Raw genomic sequence first — 23,964 nt, forward strand, 5'->3', positions numbered from 1 at the left:
GAATTTTCTTAATGACCTCTTTCACAGAGTCACCTTTTCTTCTTCAACAATGCATTATATTATTCACTGTGAGGTATTGACCTGTTAATTGGAACACAGGAACACTGAAAAGCTTGATAGGGCCAGAAGAATTTCACTACTATTTTTTTTTTTACTGCAGACACACCTTTTTAGGAATATTGGGTTGGTAGAGATCAGGCCAAGCTAGACATTACATTATTAAGGAAAGTAGCAATTGTACAAACACAAATAGTAGCCATATGGCATGTGTGTGATTTGGACTGGGACTGTAAGGCAGCTGGGGGGGGGGGAGTCTTCAACTCTCTAGCCCCTCTATGCTCCCCACCTAAATACCGTAACTGTCCCCATCCCAAGGTTCTTATCTGCACTGGGAAGAAAATTCCCTTTGGCAATTCCCTTTGGAGCAAGTGGGAGCTCTTCTCCCAATGCAAATATGGGAGTTGGGAGGAGAGATCTGGATCAGGACAATGGTGGAAGAAAAAGGTTAAATTGCCTACCCTTCAGCATAGCTCCTTTTTACTTGGTTTTATTCACACACACACACACACACACACACACACACACACACACACACTTGCTAACTGCATGAACAGCATCACATCTAGTTTGGCCTGAACTGTTACAGAAATTGGTGTTTGGTTAAAACTGTTTCAAATTTTATTTTATAATAGAAATGAAGTGCTGGTGCCCATTTTGAAGATTTCCTTTCTGTTAAAGAATTAACATAATTATTATACAGGGGCAAATGCCAGAGAGAAGTAAAGGCAGCACTGGAAATTCTGTAGAACATATTTCCAAGAACGAGTCAAGGACTTCTTCAGGGACACCACCAGTTCTTCTTAGAGAGCTGAACCTTGATTACTATCTATGGCAGCAAAAGCAGACCTGCCTTCCTTACAATACTGCTTCAATTTAAATGAAACCTAAGATAAGGGCCTTACTAAACTGTGCAGGGTTCCCATAAAGGGTTGTAAGTTGTCAAAGAATTATCCTGATAAATTGGCAAGCTGTATCTTAACCTCTGAAAGATGGATCTTTGACAATAGACCATCATTGTGCCCTTTTTTCCAGATGCCAGAAAATTATTTGAACACTTTTCTATGTTTTTGTTATTAACAACGTTAAAATTTATTTTAACTGAGCTTTATGTCCTATATAGCTTTTGGATATGAAAGTGTTTTGTTGAGCTTTTGAACCCCCCCTCCCTGGGTTATGTACATAGCCTGGATACATTTTATTTTGTAAAATATATTTTGTAAAGTATGAAGTCTGCAAAGGCCTTTGGCTATATGCACTAAGTTTATTACAAGTGTAAAAGCAGGTCTGGAGCTTTCCCCTGAGATCAGGGGGTTTCAGAAGCAGCCGCACAAGGAACACACATCTACAACCAATTGCCGTAAGACATCCATTCTATGATTCTATATGCTGCCATGAATGAAAATCTTATACCTCGTTAATTTTCTTTTGGAGTTCATCCATTTTAACAGCTCTTTGTAAAACTCCTTCATTCAACATCACATGTTCTGACTGGCTATTTAATAGTACACTTTCCAGCATAGATTTTTCCTAAATACAAATAAATATGAACAGTCTTTAAAAACAATGGAGAACTAGTCTCACTGTTTTAATTATTTATGTTGTGAGGATATTTTATTCTGGAACCACACAATTGTACTGCAAATGTAACTATCAGAACATAGGTAGCTAACCTGCAGTCCAATGGCTGCATTTTGTACCCAAAACCATTTTTGGTGAGGCCTCCCCTAAAACTGCTCTATGGGTTCCCCACTATGAGACCATGATGCCAAAAAAGGCTTTTTGTGGGGCCTTCCATTTTTCTTTTTTAAATATTTAATGATTTTAATGATATTAATTATTAGAAATAATTTGTTACTGCTGTAACTGGTTCCTGCTGTAGCTGGTGACAGCAACGTGTTTGAGGCCAGACAAATCCAACCTAAATTTCTCAATTTACAAAATAATTAAAAATTTAATTTAAAGAAATTGTTTTATTGACTCCTTCCAAAGGTAAACTTCACTATGCTACTGTGATGACAGAAGTTTTTTGTGTCCTCCCCACCCTCCCAATATTTGTCCTTTATAAACAAAATTGACAAAAATGTGGTTGCACTCACTTTTAAACTGTGGCCCCTGGATGACTGATCAAGGGCAATGCAGTCCTTGGCACAATAAAAAAGTAAGCCAGTCCGGAGATCAGAAGAAGCCACCCCCACTCCAACACCCAAACACAAAAAGGCCAACATTTGGTTTCCTGTTCATCTAAATGCAGACTTCATGTTTAGAGTATAAAAGTATAAAAATGAAAGTCTCCCAATAGAAACATTCCCTCCTAAATTATGGGTTTTGAAAAAAATATTACTTCTATTTCTTCAACGGGTAAAGGAAAAACCTCAATTATGTTACCATTTAAGATGTCCTAGTTAAAACCAAAAAGCAAGTCATTTTGCCCAGACAAGGAAAACAGCCACCTGAGAGTTTAATATTACCTTATAGAAATTAGCAATATGTTTTTTTTTAATAACTTCTAGTTCATTTTGCGAATATTTATGTCGTGTTTGAATTCCTTGGCATTGAGCTTGCAACTGCTTTAAATCAGCCTCTTTGCGCTTGATTTTCATCAAGTCCTAAGTATAGGAGAGAAATCTGATTTAGTTTGCATTTAGAGGGAAACCTACCTAAATCGCACTTTCTGTAACAAATTTGCGTTGCAGTTCTCCAGCCGGGTAATATGTACAAGAATGTATTTATTTGGGGAAGCTATGCATTGAAATGCATGCATTAGTGAAAATAACAAAAAAATGCATAATATTATGGGAAATTGCACTTCAAAAACGTGTTCATTAGGGGAAAAATTGAATCAATTCATCAAAAGTTGAATTGTTCCTTTTACAGTATTACAGTAATGATATTAGGATACTTTGGCACCTTAAATTTAGGTTATGGGCCCAACAACGGAATGTCTAGGCACGCTTTTTAAAAACAAAAATACAAAGCTGAAAAAGAATGAACTACAGCTAAAATATTAAGTTCATTTCAAATGATCTAGTCCTCATTTGCAAAAAACAAAGCCATGCTTCCCCTGCCCTGCCTAATATTCTGAAGAGGGTCTCTTCTCCAGTCTTCAGAGAGTGGCTGGAAGTGGGGAGGCAAGAAAAGGTCCTCCTTTCCTTCCATTCTGTAGTTTGTGGCAAAACGCACCTAGAACAATGGGAGTTTCAAACACTGATACTGTTGGACATAATTTCCATAGCTTTACCTTTAGTTCATTCATCAGCTTCTCTCTCTGCTCTTTAAGTTCATTCACCTCTTTTTCATCCCAGTATCTAGCTTTCTTTTTCAAATCACTTGAGCCGCCAGAGATTACACCAGATTTCAAAAATAAAGTTCCATCCAGAGCCACTGTCTGAAAATTAAACACTTTTTTCTGAATTGATCAATATTACTAGAGGGCAATTAGGCATAAGTATACTAACAATTCCTGGACTGAGGTGAGGGCAAGTATATGGGGGGGGGGATATTCCAAACTAGCTATATTCAAATCAATTTTGCCTTCCAATAAAACACAAAGAGACGGGACATAAAACCAGTGAAATAGTTCAGGATTAAGACAATTACAGTGGTGCCTCGCAAGACAATAAGAATCCGTTCCGTGATTCTCTTCGTCTAGCGGTTTTTTCGTCTTGCGAATCAAGCCCATTGACGGATTAGAGGATTAGCGCTATTAGCGGCTTATCAGCTTATCGGATCAGCTGATAAGCGGTTTAGCGGCTTAGAAAAAGGGGGGGGAGAGAGGAAAAACCCCCGCAGGAACTCGCAAGACATTTTCGTCTTGCGAAGCAAGCCCATAGGAGATTCGTTTTGCAAAGCACCTCCAAAACGGAAAACTCTTTCGTCTAGCGAGTTTTCCGTCTTGCGAGGCATTCGTCTTGCGGGGCACCACTGTATATAATACAGTGTGTATCTGACTATCCTGTATCTTGGATGAAAGGTAGTATATGTGATAACCTCTGGCTAGCTTAAACCTAACCAGAACCTCTGGCTGGTCTCATATAACAGCAATTTTAAAAGACCTGCACTGGATGTCAATTGTCTTATGAGCCTGGTGTGTATGGTGACTTTTAAGCTCTGAAGGTTCCTATTTTACCCATTCAGTGGGACAATGTTTAACTTCAGTAGCTAATGTGTCATTAGAGTATAAACTCTGTTCCAGCTCCTGCCAACCTAGCATTATATTTTATATAACACTTTAACAGCAATAAAAACAGTAGCTATAACAAAATAATCAAAATAGACAAAAGTAACAAATTTTCAAAAGCAAATGTTCAGAGGACCACCAGTGTTATCATGTCAGGGGGAAATGTTTTAGTCTAGCCTATTTTAGCTGTATAAAATGTTTCTGGCACTGGCTGGCATTTCAAGTTATATAGTTCTGGAAAGATGAGCTCCATGATTCTTCTGAACATGTACCTTGCGTGTTTAAAAGCCAACAGGAAATCTTATTTTAAAAGTGAGGTTCTTTGTGCTTACTTTAAGTCGATATGGTCCTTCAAATGCTATTTGTCTTGCTTCCTGTACTGTTTCACATACTAAACCGTTCCCACAAACAAACTGAATTACTTTCTTCAGTGCAGGAAACGATGTCTGTATAACATCAATCATCATTTTAGTTCCTTTTATCTCTCTCAACTGTTCATTGATTGGTTCTACCTAAATAAAAATGTTTAGAAAAGGTTACTTAAATACAATGAAAGAGCCTGTAACAAAGATTACAAGTATCCTATCAGATTTTGTTTCTAACATACGAAACATGCTTTCAGACACTCATAAATTAATAAAGCAATATTAATTGGGCCCAAAAGGAGCCACAGAGAGACCAAGTATACAAACCTAGACACTTTAATTGTTGTACAAAATCTTCTAAGACTTCAGTCGCATCTTACAAAATATTTTTAAAGCAAATTTAAACTAACAAAATTTCTTAGATGTCAAAGTAATCCCCAATCAGCTTTGTGAATAAAAAACTAATAATATACTTTTAATAAAAGTGTACCTTAAGGTAATCTAAAGGAAGGAAAGTTTCAGCCTCAGCTCTTTGTTCCTTGAGGAAACGAATACATTCTCTAGCTACTTTTTCTGAAGCCACAACAATCGCAACCATATACATGCCAAAAACTTTGGTGACAGCAAGCTGATATTTTTTATGGATAGGGTGACACAAGTCAAGCAGTCTTCCAAACTAAAAACAGAACAGCAATAACGAGCAAACTGATCTTTTGAGTTTGTACAGCACACATTTCATTTTAGCTAATTTCCCATTTTTTTTCAATTAAAATTGCATTTTTTTTCCTTGATGGAAGCATCCATTTCAAGAGGCATCAGAAAATCTTACAATCTTTCAAGAGGCATCAGAATCTTACAATCCTCATTCTAGAAGCAAATACAGAGCAGTTTTTAAGAGCAGTGAATCCATTATGAAAAGACATTCACTGAGTTCTACCTAAATGAACCTTATTTGAGCACATATGAGAACCTACTATGTGGAGCATCTTAGAAACCTCTGGGTATGTTGGTGTATTACTATGGCAATGTTTTATCACACCATTTTTAAATAAACTTGTGATTACTGCTAAAACACTTTCCCAGCTTTAGCTCAGTGAAAAACCACTTGAATGAGAGTCCTAATATCATACTATATGGCTAGCCAATGTGAGGCTTCCAGAAGCTGTGGGACTCAAGCTATTAGCCAGCAAGAAGAAGAAGGAGCGTTTGGATTTGATATCCCGCCTTTCTCTCCCCTTCAGGAGTCTCAAAGCGGCTCACATTCTCCTCTCCCTTCCTCCCCCACAACAAACACTCTGTGAGGTGAGTGGGGCTGAGAGACTTCAGAGAAGTGTGACTGCCCCAAGGTCACCCAGCAGCTGCAGGTGGAGGAGCGGAGACGCGAACCCGGTTCCCCAGATTACGAGACTATGGTCAAGGATGATGGGAGCTGCAGTCACCCGGTTCCCCAGATTACGAGACTACCGCAATGGTCAAGGATGATGGGAGCTGTAGTCCATCATCATCATCTGGAGGGCATCACTGCCATAATGATAATAATAAAAAGGATTGTTTTATTGCTTAAAAAAATCATTTTGAGCGCAGCCATTGAACACATTGCTAAAAGGACAGTGTCTGCAATGGGTGTGTTAGTGATATTCTAATAATTAAAACACTATTTATTTATTTATTTATTTATTTATTTATTTATTTATTTAAAAGAGGGGTATGGAATCTTTTAGTGATCACTTGTTAAAAATAAAAACATATTTTTTAATCTGCAAAGATTAAAGTGAATGAGTGCCAAGAATTAAATTATTGCTCAGGTGAACTGCACCTTCTCCACAGCCTCAATATCATGTTCACCTGTGCTGATGCAACATAGATGCAGGACAGGCACAATACTCCTCCCAACGGTATGGACAGTCAGATACAATGGAAAAACTAGGATTGGCTCCTAGCGTTGTCCACCCATCTCAGAGCGGTTCAGCAGGGAGCTTCCCACTTCCTGCTCCTCGTCCCGCACTGCCAGTTGGAGAAACATTCTTGTGGTTTCATAGTTTCTTTTTGAAAACCAAGTTGAGATTTATTTATTTTTAATCAGGTGGGGTATATATTTTATGAAATAGCTAGCTACTAGTTTCTCACTTTTAGTGAGAAAAGTTATGTAGCCACCATAGTGCTACTAAAAGTTATGTAGCCACCATAGTGCTACTTTCTTTACCCAGTTAGAAAAATACTGATACTCAAAAATGGTTTGCTAGTTCTCAGTTGCACTTATGTTCAACACTTCTCAGCATTTATCAAGTAGGAAACATGATAAAGACAACCGGCTATTCACAAGGCGAAATTCTCAAGTCTACTGAACACATTAAAATGTAAGAATGAGTCCATCTAGTTACCACGTGACCAGGATATAGTCTTTTGAGGCTCTCCAAGTTTTCAGCCCTTGTCTTCTGGCGTTTCCCCTCATGGACATCGATTTTTGCATTATGCAGGTCACTGACAATTTTATTCAGTTCTTCATTTAACTCAGACATTCGTATCTTTGACCTTTCAATTTCATTTGTGAGTGTTACTTCTTCCTGTTTTTTCTCTGCTAAAGATTCACTTCAAACCAAAGCAAAATGGTAAAAAACACAGCCCAATTAGTTTAATGTCAACTAAGCAATACTGCCATGAATCCTGAAGGTCATCCTCCAAGGGAGGATCCCAGTCAAATCAAGAAGGGCTTGAAGTACCTGCCAATCAACAGATTGTCATCACTTTCAGCAGGGATGGGCTCCATTTGGGAGCTGCCGAGAAAAGCCAGTCCTGGCAGGGCTAAATTTAGTGCCAAATAGAAACCCTGCTTGCCAAGGAACAATCAGGATTGCACTTTAAGGCTCTTGGTTGTTCTTACGCAACAGTGTTTTTACCTGACCCCTAGGTAAATGATCTTAGGTGGGGACACTCAGTTACAGGATCTTGATCTGCAAATAGAAGTACAACTCTCTGGAAAAAGCTACCATAGGAGAAAAATCCTGATCTTCCAAAGTGTCCACAGTGAAAAACAGTATGAACCAAAGATACATTCAAGTGAGAGAAAGAACCCCCAAATGTAAAATTTACTAAACTAAATTCTTAAGACAAGAATCTCCCCATCCCACCCCCACACCTTGCACAATAACCTTCCTGGCTGGGTAGGGCACTTTCTATCCATTACAAAAATGTACATATGTAAGACCAGTAATAATATTATTAATTTATACCCTGCCCATCTGGCTGGGTTTCCCCAGCCACTCTGGGTAGCTCCCAACAGAATATTAAAAACACAATAAAACATCAAACATTAAAAACTTCCCTAAACAGGGCTGCCTTCAGATGTCTTCTACAAGTCAGATAGTTATTTCCTTGACATCTGATGGGAGGGCGTTCCACAGGGCAGGTGCCACTACCGAGAAGGCCCTCTGCCTGGTTCCCTGTAACCTCACTTCTCGCAGTCAGGGAACTGCCAGAATGCCCTCGGAGCTGGACCTCAGTATCTGGGCTGAATGATGGGGGTTGAGATGCTCTTTCATTATCCTTTTCACCTCAAGTGGTGTTAGCACCAAAACAACCTTGCTCATACGGATTTATTGGGAGAGAGTATTGTTCTTACTACTGTATTGTCTGTCACTGTCAGGAACTGGGCAGAGTAGGAATGGTGGAGACTACCTCCCCATCCTGACCCTTCAGGGAGGAGGAAGATGGAAGACAGTATAGGTGTGGACAGGCTGCTTGGACTAGTGAAACCGACCACCTGTCTCCTTGATCTTTGCCCATTCTGGCTCATAGAAGCGAGCCGGGAAGGGCTCCACGGGGTGATGAATGCTTCCCTCTGTGAGGGAGCCTTCCTAGACCCGCTGAAAGAGGGCAACCAGCCAGGAGCCTCTGACAGTGTCCTGACAGTCACCCTGGGTTCATTTGGGAGAAAACGTAGGATATAAATTTTATATGTATTAAAAATAATATCCCCAGTCAACTTATGAAACTCAGCCCACTCCAGAGCATCTCAAAACTATACAGCATACACCTGTAGATTTGCATGCAATGCTCTCCCTTTAATATACTATTTTGACAGCAGGTTTATGGGGAAAACCAAACAAAGAACTATCAAAATATTTTAATCTAATAGCTCATGTTTGTGCAAAAAGTGATGAATTTAAATTTAATCAGATTTTATAAATACATACACACATGTGCTGCTATACTCTGTCAACTTCTCTATCCGCTTTTCATGATCTTCTATCTGTTCCATAACTTGCTTCATACTTGCCTAAACAAAAACAGAATGTCAAAAGATACTGCTTTATCAAAAAGGAATGTGAAGCTTACCCTTATTCTCTCCCTAGTGGATGGAAGTTTTCCAGGGGATGGATTGCTCCTATGACTTAATTCAGAGACAGAGCAAAGCAAAGCACTCTGTACTTAACCCTCCCACCACCTGGAAGAACTTCAGGATGCAGTGCTGCTGAATAAACCATTTTGGGCATAATTTGGCATCCAATCAACCATTAACATGGAATTTTAGAGTTGGAAGAGACCCCGAGGGTCATCTAGTCCAACCCCCTGCAATGCAGGAATCTCAGCTACAGCATCCATGACAGATGACCATATTAACCCTTCCCCCAAACAGAGCCAATGATTCGGAAGACAATCTATGTAACACTGCCCATTTGTACTGGAAACACATCTTCAGGTCTTCTGGGCTTGAGAGAATCAATGCCACGAACAGTAACAAACTGTCTCTCTTCTACCTCTAAAATGCTAGTGGCTTTAGAATGAAGGATCTCGCTTTGAAGAGTCTATTAGAGGAAACATTGTGAGTTTGCTAGAGGAAGCTCTCAGAGCCCCAAAGCATTCATTTACCTGAGAGTCTGCCTGTGGGTCCCTGGTACCCTAAGGCTCTTCAGGTTAGCATCTTTCACAACAGGCAAGTTTCTCCCCCTGTGAAGCTTGTAAGCCTTCTTTTTTCTCTCCCTGGTCTCCCACTTACTTATAAAAAAAAAAATATTAACACACTACTGGACAAGATACAAGCAGATCCACTGTCATACACTGCCTCTGATATCCCTCCCACTAAGTCAGTCCAGGAGAATATCAAGGTTGACAGTATCAAGAGCCACTGAGAGATCAAGCAAAAGTAACAGGGTCTCACTTCCCATGTCCCTCTCGCAATAAAGGTCATCCATCAGGGCAACCAAGGCTGATTCAGTTCTGAAACTGGGCCTGAACCCAGACTGTAGTGGATCTAGATAATCAGTCTCATGAAGGAACACCTGCAGTTGTTCAGTCTCCAGCTCCCTTTCCCCCTGAAGGTTGCATCTCTACCCAGTTGCCTTCCTACTACACCATTTTGTTTCCAGAACAATTGAAGTTTCCATCCTCAATTTCCTCAACTCTGCCATGCAAAGATCACTGGAGGACTATTATGTGCTGGGATCTTCATCAATCACTATTCTTTACGGGACTAACTAGATGCAATAGGGAGGGCAGAGAAAAACTGCCTTGGTGCTGTTTGTTAGCGAAACTGAATGCATGAAAATACACTGTTTCTTGAACTGCACAGCAAGTGCAGTATCAACATAGAAATATGAAAACCAAGGGGGCCAACAGGTTGAATACAACTCTTGCCCCAAAATAATTTTTGGTTTGTTATTATTTACAAGTACCTCAACTTCTCTCTGTTTCCGCTGCTCAAATGCCATCTTGTCCTCATCTGCCTTTTGCTCCAAGTGCAGTTTTTTCAGTTGCTGAGTCAATACAGCTACTTTTTTCCTAACTAGTTCTTTCAGCTCCTTATATTTACGTATCTGGACACAAGATCGGACATACATTACCAGGTTGCTTCATAAAAGCTATTTACCAAGTTTATAAAGTGCTCAAGAGCAATCAGTAAAATATTATTCTTTTTTAAAAAAATCCACCATGTAGTAATTTTATAGCTTGAATTTTGCAAATCATTGTCCATTTAAGGTATTTAAAGTTATTTTATTTCTGGTTTTAATTAACTTTTAAAAATAACATGTAGGACTAGATGGGATACTAGGAACAAAAAAACCCAACATCATTTAATATTCTACATACAAAAGATAATGAATATCTACTGCAACAACTTCCTGATTTATGTGTTTAAGAAACAATAATCACTCCAAAAATGAATTAAAAAGAATTTAAAATGAAATGGTGAAAACAACGAACCCCTGATGTGTTAAGTATATGTCTAAAACTACCTAAAGTTAAAGCTTGAGCATTTTTCTGCTTGTTTTGAAATTTACCTGGCTTTCTTCTAGCAAAACCTCTCTCCCTTGGTGCAGTGCTTCCTCTTCAACCTTTTTTTCATATGCTTTCCAAGCTTTATCAATATCCATCAGTTCTGTCTCTAGTTCTTTTTTGTTTTCTTCCATCTTAGCCTGTTCTTTCATATGATCTTTTAAATCTTTCTTAGCTGTATCTACTTTTTTTATTTGGTAAGAGGTTCTTTCTTTTGCTTTAATATACTGAGGTCTTTTTTGATTCAGCAAAACTTCCAGAGACCTAAAAAGGGATATATTTTGATCTTTGAACAAAGTACTTTTCAAAGGAATTCAAGAAAGATTTTTGAAAGGCTCCATTAAAGTCACAGATAGGTAGCCGTGTTGGTCTGCCATAGTCAAAATAAAAAAATTCCTTCCAGTAGCACCTTAAAGACCAACTAAGTTAGTTCTTGGTATGAGCTTTCGTGTGCATGCACACTTCTTCAGATACACTCAGTAGCACCTTAAAGACCAACTAAGTTAGTTCTTGGTATGAGCTTTCGTGTGCATGCACACTTCTTCAGATACACTCAGTAGCACCTTAAAGACCAACTAAGTTAGTTCTTGGTATGAGCTTTCGTGTGCATGCACACTTCTTCAGATACACACGTGTATCTGAAGAAGTGTGCATGCACACGAAAGCTCATAGCAAGAACTAACTTAGTTGGTCTTTAAGGTGCTCCATTAAAGTCATCAACCTTTTTCCAAATAAACATCGATCCACTTACTTTGAATATGACTTCAAGGTTGGCATAAGGAGACATCCATTTAGTGGGTTACTTTATTCAAATCACCCAGAGATCTACCAGGAAATTCTGCCCAATGCCCATATAAAAAAGCCCACAGCTGGTTAATCTAACATACTGGGACACATCTGATTTCTAAGTACTCAAGGGGGAGGCTCACTCTGATTCTGCTACATCCTTTAATACTGCAGGGAAAGAGGCTGCCTTCTGAGATACTTTGACAGATGCAGAGACTGAAGCTGCCCTGGATGGTGCCTTTGCTGGAACTGGTTAAGCAGAGCACATAAACACATTGGAAATGGCCTTGACGATAAGCCAAGGCGTTAAAGAATCTGGCTCCCTTAACCTCCTCATTGGGTAAATCATTCCCCTGGCCTCTCTCCTTATCTAAGTCATGAGGTGTCTCCTGAGGGAGGCTCTTGAGTCTCAGGAAGAAATGTCTCACATCTGCCCAGGTCCCTAGGTAGAGAGCTGATAGGTTTAGAAGAACCCTTGCCCTTAACCGGAGTAAGGGGAATCCGGGAATTCATATTCTGAAATGTCAGAAAAGTGGCCCTGGACAGTCCTGTTTTGTGATGGCATAAGGTTGGGTTTCAAGGCTTTGTTCACTCTTCTGTTATGCTAAGAAGCTGGGATTGGCCAGGGAAGGGGTGAAATCAGATTAAAAAAATATATATTGAACTTCTCTGGGATTTTAGCTTCTTAGCAATAGTGGTCAGTAAATAGAAACTGAGGCTTTGCATAATCTCCAGATTCAGCAGGCTGGCTCTGGAGAGCTGAACGAGATTAAATAGAAGCATTTCACAACATTATACTGCCTCGTGAAAATGGGGAAACAAAATCCTCACATACCAGCAACACCCATTAGGTGTAGCACAGCATTCTGAGAGATGGGTAAAAACAAACATTTCCCAACAATGTTAATTTATGCACTTACTTTATTTCTTTTTCGATCTGCTGCTGTTTTCTATTTAATGCTCCAAGCGCTTTTTTCTTGGCTCCCACTGCATCTTCAGCATGGGAAACAGCAATTTTGTTAGAATCAATATCCTTGTTTTTTGCAGCCAATTTGCTGTTCAGAAAGTTAATTTTTTGTTCATTGTGATACAGCTTGAACATTTGCAGCTTCTCTCTGTATTCCCTTAACTTGTCAAACATCATCTGGTAATGCTCTGCCTGTAAACAACCAAATCATTAGCAGCTAACTGATATTCAACAGCAATGGATATTGGTAGTTAAAAGTTGCAAGCAAAGCGCCAAACAAAAAACTTGCATTTATTTCGGTTATATTAAATATACATACAATATGTATTAGTAATAATTTGTGATTTATAGATGCAGCCTATTTATTTAAATCTTTAAAACAGTATTTGTAAATATTAGAAATTTCTTAATAGACATCACTATACTAAGGGTTTCAGTGGTTTTTGTGGGGGGAGGGGTGAAGGGCAGATGGGTACCACCATCTGGCCATGCTGCAGCCCAAGCCCTGAGTGCTGGTATCCTGCAGGCTGGGCCTCTGTGTGAATCAGAGAAGGAAGGTCTCCTACCCTGACCTCTGCCTCAATGGCATAGGCATTGTTGTCAACTCTCTCCCCCAGCCTCTATTGTCTTACAACACTCACCACCTTGATACGGATAAAATGTTAGCCACTGGTTAACAGAGCTGGATAGGAAACATACTCCATTCATAGGTTTTGCCTTCTCCATAGCAATATTATTTGATAATTGTTTAATTATATTATTCTTTAGTTTGTCACAACCGGTTATAGGTGTTGGAGGAATAGGACCAGATCCATAGCAGGGATACACACTTTAAGGCCAGGTCTAGGTTAAAGACTGGCATGCCTGCCATAAGGGCCAGTTTCAATCTGCACCAAAGCAGGCCAGAAAGTCTCTTCTGTTCCTTAAAACAGGCATGGCTAACCTTCTTTGGTCCAAGGGCCAGGTTTTCTTATGGTCAAACCTCTGGAAACTGTATGCCTGCTGTGGGTATGGCCAATCCACACCCTGCCGTGCACACTCCTCATGCTCAAGGTCCAGCTCTTCTTTACTTACCTTTCACTGTTTGCACTTACTTCCCTTCTGATTGGACAGATTCTATTACCAGGTGTTTGGTTGGTAGGGACAGAAGGAGAAGTGGAGACAGAGTAAGTATGCTGGCTGAAAAAGAAAAGGTGGGCCTGGGAAGTAGGAAAAGCAGCTGCCAGGGAAGCACTGAAAAAAGGAGAAGCTGGATCTATGGGGGAAGGGGGAGGGAAGCAGCAGGTAGGAAGAGCGCAGAGCAGAAACTGGGAAAACAGAAAGAGCAGTTTATTTTTCTTTCGTTTTCTTTTCCTTTTGCCTTAGAAACTACACCACTGCTGATATTGCAGAGCCGTTGATTATTTTAGTTGATTATTATTTCTACTGTTGAACAAGAAGAACCAGACACGATTCTCAGCTCAGAACCAGGAGAAGCAAATAAAAATGTAAAATGAAACTTGATTTATAAGATTTCTGCACAAATAGTTTAAGTAAATTCAGAGGAAACATATTTTGGCACAATAATGCTGGTGCATATGCTTATGAGCTAAATCTCTATAATGGGAAATTATTTAGAAAACACTGATTTAAATCATGAATTTCTACCGAAAAAAAATAAAAACACCACGTAAGAACCAAAAACAATATTGCTAAACTTCGCACACAAACTTTAAGAGCCAAATGTTTTGTGCTATTCTTTGAATTACCTCCTCCTTCTCCAACTTGGCACGTTTGCGCTCAGCTGCAACATTTTTCTTCTTGTTATAACTAAACTGTGCCTCTTCCTCTGACTGTTGCATATTCTTCTTCTTTTCTGCGTATTCAGCAGCAAGTTCTCCTGAATGACTAATTTGTTCAAAAAGTAGAGTTCTTTCCTTGGGTTTCTTCATAGCAATTGTTTCAACTTCACCCTACAGCGAAGTAGGATCAAACTACAGAATTACAAAGCATTAAAACTGAAGCAAAACCTTGTCACCAGCAACAAAAATGAGAAAGGGATTAAAAACAAAGACCATGTTTGTATGTCATATGAAACCATCATCTGATTTAAAGAACTGGGAACAAACTTCGGCCACATACACACCACACATGTAAAGTACATTCAAAGCACTTTCACCGACCACACAAAGAATCTTGGGAACTGCAGTTTTTAACATCAGACACAGGAAAGGTGGCTAGTTTGTCCAAAACAGCCTGTCCAGTCTGTGAAGCCTGGTGGACTTGGTGAGGCCAGCAAGCTGGCAGTTTCTCATTCCTACATTAAACTATGGTTTAGCATGACATGCACAAGCAAAAACAAACCACAAGTAGCTTTGGTCTGTGCATCCCCCATTTCCTCCTCCTCTATGACCAGGGTAAATTCAGAAGCTTTTGTTTCTGCTTTTCCAACACTGAGCTTCTTCACATTGTCATTTTATGTGTTATTATTATAGGTTCAAACTATGGCTTGCGATGCAACTAACCACAGTTAATGTTAACCACAATTCTAGTGTAGTTAAGCAGAAACTGTTAAGAGGAAACAAAAGCTTCTGAACTTATTCTGTAAGTAAGCCTAAATTACTAGCCTGCAAAAAAATGTTTACTAGCCTGCTGGGAGCTGAAAACAGCTGGCCACATTTCTATGCTGAACAAGGAGGAGGCGGCTTTTGCCCTCTGCTAGCCCTGCTTGGTTTCTATGCCAGACACAGGCAAAGGCAGAGCACTCTATCCTTCCTCTGCACACAATTCACTGCATGGCTGCTAAGCTGGTGCTAAAATACAAGGCTAATACAGTACCTCCTTCAATCTATCAATGGGTGTGAGGCTACAGGACACAGGATGTCACACATTCTACTCCCCAGATTCTTCCATGCCTCTGAAGCTGCAGAGACCTGTGTCAGTTATGCTCTAGTTTCCTGATACATTAGATTACAACACAAATATTTACCTGAAAAACCAGGCAATTCCTTGCTCTAGCAATTATACCAATTTCTTCAAGTTCCTTTGTATAAACAGATCTGCTGACAATCTTGTCATTAACAAGGAATTCAGATCCACTGCCTAGTTTTGGAAGAAAGAGCAGATTATACAATCCATCCATTTTGAAAGAGATAATGACTACTCAAGCCAAGAAAACAGTTCATTACTTTCTGAGGTGGTCTTTAGTTCTGAACTGTTACCAGATCTGCTCTTGCACTAGTGTATGCATTCACATGTATGCTCGTGTTACACACAGATGGCAAAAAGCTTAGAAGCATGCCTTCGAAAATAAGTAGGCAGCATCAAAGCCAAACAAGTTGCTCGTTATGGATCTCAGGAGGAACCAGGCGTCTTCCTAAGCAATGGGAGGCAAAGCCTGTTGTCTCACCATTCCTGTGAGACCCAGGTCATCTACTGCAAAAACCAACTACAATGCCTTGTGTCATGGGTCTTCTTTTAAATGTACTGGGTTCTCCCAAACCTTTTACTGCAATTGAAAACATACAAATATTTCCTTCCAAGATGGATACTGTCTAGTGCCTTCCCAAGAAAGTCTCAAAAGTGAAACAACAAATGTGGCTTAGAGGCAAGGGAATTCAGAAGGTGGAGGTAAGTGGGGAGATATTGCTAGACACTACACTAAGTGAAAGTATGTAAGGAGGTTCTCATAACCTGCAGCTTTGCAGTGCATGACCAGACAAGACTGACATTAATGGCTTAACCGAGTGATGGGGAACAATATATCAATCCAAAACTGGTTTCGAAGTCCATATCATAATGGTTTCATAAAATGTCACCTGGCAAACATCCCAATTTTGGGGAAACCATGTAGCCTTCCGCTGCCTCCTGCAGGGGCAGCGAGTGACTCACAAGAGTAGGTGTAGCAGCCTTCACGATAGGCTCCCCACCCCCCATTCTGCAGCGAGCAGCAGCTCAGCTCCAATAGCTGCTGCAGAGGCAACTAATCACAACAGCAGATGACACTTGGAAAGCAGCTGGGAAAGCAGCAGCCAGCCAGCCAGCAGCAGAAACTTAGCAGACACCTGAGGTTCTGCTTGCTTAAAGTAGGGCTGGTGGGCCAGGCTGGTAGGTGCTATTTAGAGATGCTGCTCTGAGCTGGCTTGGGGCTTCTTGCTGGGAGCCCCTTTCCCTTTTGCCCCTTCCTTAGCCACCATGAAAAAAGAAACTGGTTGTTTTCTTCAGAGGAAGAGGGAAAAAAGTTGCCCTGTTATTTAAGACTCTCTTTTCTCCCCTTCTATGTGTGTCCTTGTGTCATTTCTCTCCCCTTCCTGGTGCCTTTAATGCCCATCTGAGGCTGGGACAGAGCCCCTTTTCCCCCTGTGTAAAAGTAAGGCGTTTGCTGGCCCTAAATAGCTTCCCTCATATAAATAAAGAGAAAGAAAGAAAGAAAGAAAGAAAGAAAGAAAGAAAGAAAGAAAGAAAGAGAAAGCTTTTTGCCTGCTTGTCCTCCCTTTGATAAAAAGGGAGATTGGTGGGATGGAGGCTGGGGTGTGTGTCACAATAGGGGGAAATGGAGGGGGTAAGATTTAACACTGACTGCCTTATGCTGAAATGAGAATTAGGTAGTTGAGCCATCAAAATTTGCAAGGTGTTAATCACTGTGATAGGTCTGCTTTCTATCGTCAAATTCCTTTGGCCCCAGAAGTCGTTAACAGCTAATCACTGAGATATTCACATTTAGGCACACCAGACAGAAGTATAGTATTAATATGAATTTATAATCCACCTTTCTACAGAAGTACATAAGGTGGTTTACACACAACTGACACAGTACAAAATAAGATAAATGTACACCCTAAAAACAAGACAAAAAGCAACCTAAAAATATGAACAAGCAAAATCAACAGCAATTAAAAAGCAAGCCATTTAAAAATTTTTAAAACGCCATGGTGTAAACAGGAACGGTTTGGATTCTTAGGGTGTAAACAGGAACGGTTGGGATTCTTAGGGTGTAAACAGGAACAGTTTGGATTCTTAGATCACGGACTGCAGCTTCTTGAAGATGGACTTCTGGCAAGCGATGGGCTGCACCTCACAACGGTTGGGAGAAATGTTTTTGCCAAAAATCTCAGAAACCTCATCAGGAGGGCTTTAAACTGACTAATGTGGGGGAGGGAGACAGTGCTCCTGAAGGTAGGAGCCTATCAATTGATGAAGATGATCATCCAAATGTCATAGACCAAATGGAGCCAACAGCACGCAGACCTAGTGGTGGGAGGAAAAAATCCTTAAATAAGATGATTAATGGACTTCAATGTCTGTACACTAATGCGCAAAGCATGGGAAATAAACAAGATGAGCTTGAGCTCTTGGTACAGCAAACTAAATATGACATAATAGGCATCACTGAAACCTGGTGGGATAAGTCCCATGATTGGAATGTAATAATGGAGGGATACAATCTATTCCAGAGAAACAGACCAGACAAGAAAGGAGGAGGAGTGGCGTTATATGTCAGGGATGTGTATACCTGTGAAGAGATCCAGGATTTAGAACCTCAAAGCCAAAGTGAGAGCATTTGGGTCAAAATTAAGGGAGAGAAGAATAACAGAGACCTCATTGTGGGAGTTTACTATAGATCCCCAAGCCAAACGGAGGACATAGATGATGCCTTCCTGGAACAGATGGCCAAGCATGCAAAAGGAAGGGAGATAGTAGTAATGGGGGACTTCAATTACCCGGATATTTGTTGGATGTCAAACTCAGCCAAGAGCATAAGGTCAAACAGATTCTTCACTGGCCTTGCAGACAACTTCATTGTCCAGAAAGTGGGAGAAGCAACAAGAGGAACAGCCATTTTAGATCTGGTCCTAACCAATGTTGATGACCTGGTTAGTGGGGTAGAAGTGGAAGGATCATTAGGCGCGAGTGATCATGCTCTTCTGAAGTTTACTATACAGCGGAAAGGAGCAGCCAAGCATACTAGGACTCAATTTCTTGACTTTAAGAAAGCCGACTTCATAAAACTTAGGGAAGTGCTGGGTGAGATCCCATGGACAGTAATACTAAAAGGAAAGGGAGTTCATGATGGCTGGGAGTTTGTTAAGAGGGAGATAGTAAAAGCACAACGTCAGGCAATACCAATGAGACGGAAACATGGAAGGTGCCTAAAGAAGCCAGGGTGGCTATCTAAAGAACTTTTAACTGAGTTAAGATTAAAGAAGGATGTGTACAAAAAATGGAAAAGGGGGGAAACCACCAAAGAGGAATTCAAACAAATAGCCAGCACGTGTAGACACAAAGTCAGAAAAGCTAAAGCACAGAATGAACTCAGGCTTGCTAGAGAGGTTAAAAGCAACAAAAAAGGCTTTTATGGGTATGTTCGTAGCAAAAGGAAGAACAAAGAAACAGTGGGGTCACTCAGAGGAGAAGATGGTGAAATGCAAACAGGGGACACAGAAAGGGCTGAACTCCTCAATGCCTTCTTTGCCTCAGTCTTCTCCGATAAAGAAAACAATGTCCGACCTGAAGAATTTGGAGCAAATGATTCAGCAAAGCAAACACAGCCCAGAATAACTAAGGAGATAGTACAAGAATACTTGGCTAGTTTAGATGTATTCAAGTCTCCAGGGCCAGATGAACTGCATCCAAGAGTATTAAAAGAACTGGCAGATGTGATCTCAGAACCACTGGCAGTCATCTTTGAGAATTCCTGGAGAACAGGCGAAGTCCCGGCAGACTGGAAAATGAAAAATGCTGGGTTGAAGTGAAAAAAGTCTGCAAACTTTTTCAGCAGGGGGCCGGTCCTCTGTCCCTCAGACCTTGTGGGGGACCGGACTATATTTTTTGGGGGGGGGGGAATGAACAAAGTCCTACACCCCACAAATAACCCAGAGATGCATTTTAAATAAAAGCACACATTCTACTCATGTAAAAACACGCTGATTCCCGGACTGTCCTCGGGCTGGATTGAGAAGTCGACTGAGCCGGATCTGGCCCCCGGGTCTTAGTTTGCCTACCCATGATTTAGAAAAGCTCCACTCACCTCGAATAATTCTTGAAAATGTTTTCTCTTCCCCATTTTCCTCCATGTACACCATTTTTACACTTCCAGTAGATGAAACGGGCTTCCCGATATGTGCTCCATGTATCAGTTCTTGGATGTGCCTCACTCTCAAATTAGATGTCTTCTCACCCATTACAAAACTAAGTGCATCCATTACATTTGATTTCCCTTCAGTTGTATAAAAGATCAAAATATTGCCCTTTTCAAATATAGCTTAGATAATCACAAGCATCTTTATTTTCATTTCAGATCAGATGTAAGAGACTCTTAATTCAAAAACTTCCCTTTAAACGAAGATATTTTTATCCATTGGCACGGCCTTGACCGTATGTACGTCTAAACATGTCTAACAGATTTTCTTGGTTCTATGGGTTGGGCATCATCTACCCAACCCTCCGAATTTAGGGGGAAATGAAGTTATTCTCAGATTCCTTTCTATCCTCTTTTTTTAAGGGCAGAATTTAATGAGGTTAGCCAAGCTTGAAAGTTAATTTTCACCACACACTCCATAGTGGGTAACCCAACTTTTTGAAGAGCTGAAAGGCAGATTTGATGACTTCTATTTCATTTGCCTAGCCAAAGTTCAAGAATAACAATGAAGGCTTGCTGTATACATGATGATATGAAAGCATCAGGCATGGCAAAACCATTAACAATACTAAATGAACTATAACAACAAAAAAAGCTTAAAATATTGTGTGGTGTGATAAACTTCTGACTAATATTTGATTCATACCAGATAAAGAATCATGACTCACGTATCACCACAGCTATGTTTTATCTCCTAGTTGTGAGCCTGAACTCACAGACATTATTTTTATGTTAGATTATAAACAGAGCTAGTATAATTCCACAATTTAGCACACACTTCTACGCAAAGCCATATTGAACTTTAATAAGATTTGCTATCAGCCATAGATACAGGTTGAAACAGTTTTGCACTGTACTTTTATGACTAAAAACCACTAGCACAGGTAACAGGAGACTATATAACTCAGGTTTCTTCTTTATAATACATTTTTATACCTCTAAATACACAAATAAGGAGGCAATTTCTGAAGTAGTGCCTCACACAGCAATTCCCACAGAGTGTGGGGCACCATACTGGTGCAAGCAAGAGATCACCAACATGACACCTGCTGGGGTCTGTCTGCCTCCTCAACCACCCACAAAAGTCCTCATGGAACATCCCTTCAAAATCCCACAATGCATACGAGTCTGCTCACTCTTCCTGCCCAGTTCATGTACTGGAAAGATGTGAAGGTCCATTAAAAAAGTGGAAAATGTGGTGTCCCCCATTTTTTCAGAAAAAAATGGAGCCCCCCTGACCATTTTCCTATTTGTTTTCCTTCAACGTCTCTAACTTCTCCTGGGCTGAGCTTGCTCTCTTAATCACACTCACATTTCATTAAATTTCAGAGCTGGAGACGCTTTCCTTCTGTTCTGAATGGATGAGATAGGCAAAAGGGGCCTTTTGTGAGCAAGCACAGCTGTGGCTGCTAGAGGTACCTTTGCCCCACTGATAGGGGGTGCAGGGGCATTGCTGTACTCTTTCTGCTCTTTTAGATGTGGCGGCCATTTTATGTTAGGCCACACTGCATACCCCAAAGCAGCCATTTTGGGACCGGAGCCCTCAAAATTCCAAATGTGCCTACTGACCCAAAAAAGTTGGAAAGCCCTGAAACCCCATAAAACTGCTTCATTGATATGACACTGATAGATGCCTAATTTTAATATTAAATTATACTCTTTTCTTTCCCCTAATTTAGTCTTGAAGATTAGGAGTACAACATAGGATTTTACTAGTTTCTGATAACCGTAAGCACAAACAGCAATGACTTCACTGTAGAAAACATTGAAATCATTACCACATACCCCCAAGTCTTGGTTTGGTAATTTATAGGGTAATTATATTATATAAGAGGTTTATATAATATATAAGAGGTTTTTTCCTTCAGAACTATTATAAAAATTAATGATAAATTTTAATAATAATTTGTAAGGGAAAAAACATGTATTATTTTTCTGTAACATATACAAACCTGCCATAGCAGGTACCATCTTAGAAGAGACAGGAACTATCTCTTCTAAAACATTTTGAAATGAAAGCCACCTATAAGCTTACTCAGCTGTAAGTTAACTCCTCTTTTTGAGCCCCACTTTCCCCCTCTACAACATAAAATGAAGTATTACCTCAGTAATTAAGGTTGAATAAGCTTGTATTTTACTTTCTATTTTTAATATGAATTTAAGTATATAAGACAGCTCGTTTATGCTTAAAACAGAATTTAAGCATGGCATATGGGGAGGAAGGTAAGGGTCACAGAGTAGTTCCAGTGGAAAAAGGGGGGAAAGCACAGAGGACACCTCGGATGAACTCAGAAGATTAAACCTTGCAACCTCAGCCATGCATATGCCACCGACAGACTTCGCAGGTGTATTATCATACTGGATATGAAGAATTCGATATTGGGGTAAGAATGGAAAGATCCTCAAAGGCATTATTGGTGGGGGCTAAAGGCTTTCCAAAGCTTGATATTTGAGTAACAGCCATTGTCTCACAAACTGAGAAACCTTCAGCAAACTTTCCCTAGAGGGCTAGTTTATTCAGCTTAGTTTACAATGGGTTATATTAATATAGATTAATCAATTTGGGTAGGTAGAACTACATTCCACCCAATCAATTTTTAAAAATGTCTTTCCTTAAAACCATTTAAACCTTTTAGCATTCAAAGTAGCATACAATACAGGATAAAGAAAAACTCTAGCAACAGTGTGGAGATAACAGGACAGAAGCCTGTCTGAATTGTTCACGTGTTACCTGAACCATTGGGACCAATGACACATGTGAATTTCTTGAACGGTCCTATGCATTGTTTCCCTTGCCATGATTTGAAATTTTCCACCATCAAAAGCTGCAAGTATCCCATCTATGGATTACAGGGAGGAGAGAAAATTATTTTTGAAAGAAAAATATATAGACAATTTCCCCTCAATAGTTAATAAATATTTTAAATAACAATCAAACACTGCAACCCTTTGAATATGAAAGTTGCTCAGTAGAAATGATATGAATAACTACCAGGGCTGCAGGCTAACACTGCTCACTTGGGAGTACGTGCCATTGAATTCAACAGGATATATTTCTGAAGAGACATAGTTAGGATTATACCATAAATCATTAATCCCATTAAATGGAGACCTTCCACTGTATTACACATAATAGTCGTAGCATATAAAAATTGCTGGAACAGGCAGGCCAGTAGCTATGCATTAATTTAATAAATACGGTAGTATTAATAATAATAATATAAACTACTATTGATATATATTCTGCATGTTCCCATATTCCCCCTAATATAAGCACAGCTTAAAGGCACAAATTTAATGAATAATAATGAAGGCAACTGCCCTCTCCAACCAATCTGACCCTACTAAACTGGCGCTCAACACAGCCCTCCACAAATTCCATTGCCATTAGCTGCCATTGATAGGTATGCATCCTCCATGAATTTGTCTAATTCCCGCTTTAACACGTTTCTTGCAGCACCATCCTAACCAGGCCTACCCAAAAGTTAAATCCTTTGAACCCAGGTGAGCAGGGGGTGCAGCCTAAGTAATATTTTTAACAAGTCAGTGACAATACAGTACTCAGCACCCGATAGTTACATTACCAACATAGTTAATAAAATAGGTGCCATATAACATTAATATATAGAAGTAAAATTACGTAAAACTGTAGAGTTGGACGGGACCTCGAGGGTCATTTAGTCCAACCACTGCAAAGCAGGAATCTCAAGACTGCGTGTGTGTAGATAAAAATATAGATATGCACACACAGTATATATTTACAGTGATGCGTGTGTGCTTTTTTAATACAGGTGGATATACCGTAACCTGCTTTCCCCTTTAACCCTCATGTTTATATTATATGTGTAATAATATAATACAAGCTCCAGGTGGCGCTAAACATATTCAAACGGGGAGTTCAAAAAGAAGTCTCCTTATTTTTTTAAAGAAAAACCACGATAAAACCATACAAAGCAAACAAGCACAGAGCTGAGGGAGCCCCGAGGGTCTCCTCGCCCCAGGATTTTGAACGGGACAAGCGGGGAGAAGAAGAAGACCACCTTCTCGCCCGGATGCCGCCTCACGGGTCCCTCTCTATCGTCTCTTCCTAGAGCGTCTCTTCTCACACCCGCCCGCTCTCCATAAGGGAACAAAATCTCGCGAGAGTCCCAAGAGAGGGGCGGGGCAGTTCGACGGGCTTCGCCGAAATCGGCACGGAAGCCCCGCCCCGAGTTTAACG

General features: G+C 40.1%; 1 protein-coding gene across 7 annotated transcripts in view; it reads right to left on the reverse strand.

Annotated features, from left to right (window-relative positions):
- Positions 1–23,935, reverse strand: part of SMC1B (structural maintenance of chromosomes 1B) — a 37,001-nt gene extending 13,066 nt beyond the window's left edge. For 2 of the 7 annotated variants that reach the window (XM_081191560.1, XM_081191566.1), the window contains exons 1-15: positions 23,786–23,935; positions 22,477–22,585; positions 19,635–19,823; positions 15,597–15,709; positions 14,377–14,580; positions 12,582–12,820; positions 10,881–11,139; positions 10,275–10,415; positions 8,796–8,878; positions 6,984–7,191; positions 5,093–5,278; positions 4,570–4,749; positions 3,299–3,445; positions 2,529–2,666; positions 1,471–1,587 (exon numbers count right to left, since the gene is read on the reverse strand). In XM_081191560.1, the coding sequence (XP_081047686.1) occupies positions 1,471–1,587; positions 2,529–2,666; positions 3,299–3,445; positions 4,570–4,749; positions 5,093–5,278; positions 6,984–7,191; positions 8,796–8,878; positions 10,275–10,415; positions 10,881–11,139; positions 12,582–12,820; positions 14,377–14,580; positions 15,597–15,709; positions 19,635–19,823; positions 22,477–22,585 (2,313 nt within the window). In that variant the 5' untranslated portion in view covers positions 23,786–23,935. Of the gene's footprint in view, positions 1–1,470; positions 1,588–2,528; positions 2,667–3,298; positions 3,446–4,569; positions 4,750–5,092; positions 5,279–6,983; positions 7,192–8,795; positions 8,879–10,274; positions 10,416–10,880; positions 11,140–12,581; positions 12,821–14,376; positions 14,581–15,596; positions 15,710–19,634; positions 19,824–22,476; positions 22,586–22,737; positions 22,867–23,695 lie in introns of those variants that run through there. The other 5 variants (XM_081191561.1, XM_081191562.1, XM_081191564.1 and 2 more) reach the window with 5 other exon arrangements.
- Positions 23,936–23,964: the final 29 nt, after the last annotated feature.

This window comes from Podarcis bocagei (assembly GCF_964188305.1).
Source record: "Podarcis bocagei genome assembly, chromosome: 4".
Taxonomy (NCBI): domain Eukaryota; kingdom Metazoa; phylum Chordata; class Lepidosauria; order Squamata; family Lacertidae; genus Podarcis; species Podarcis bocagei.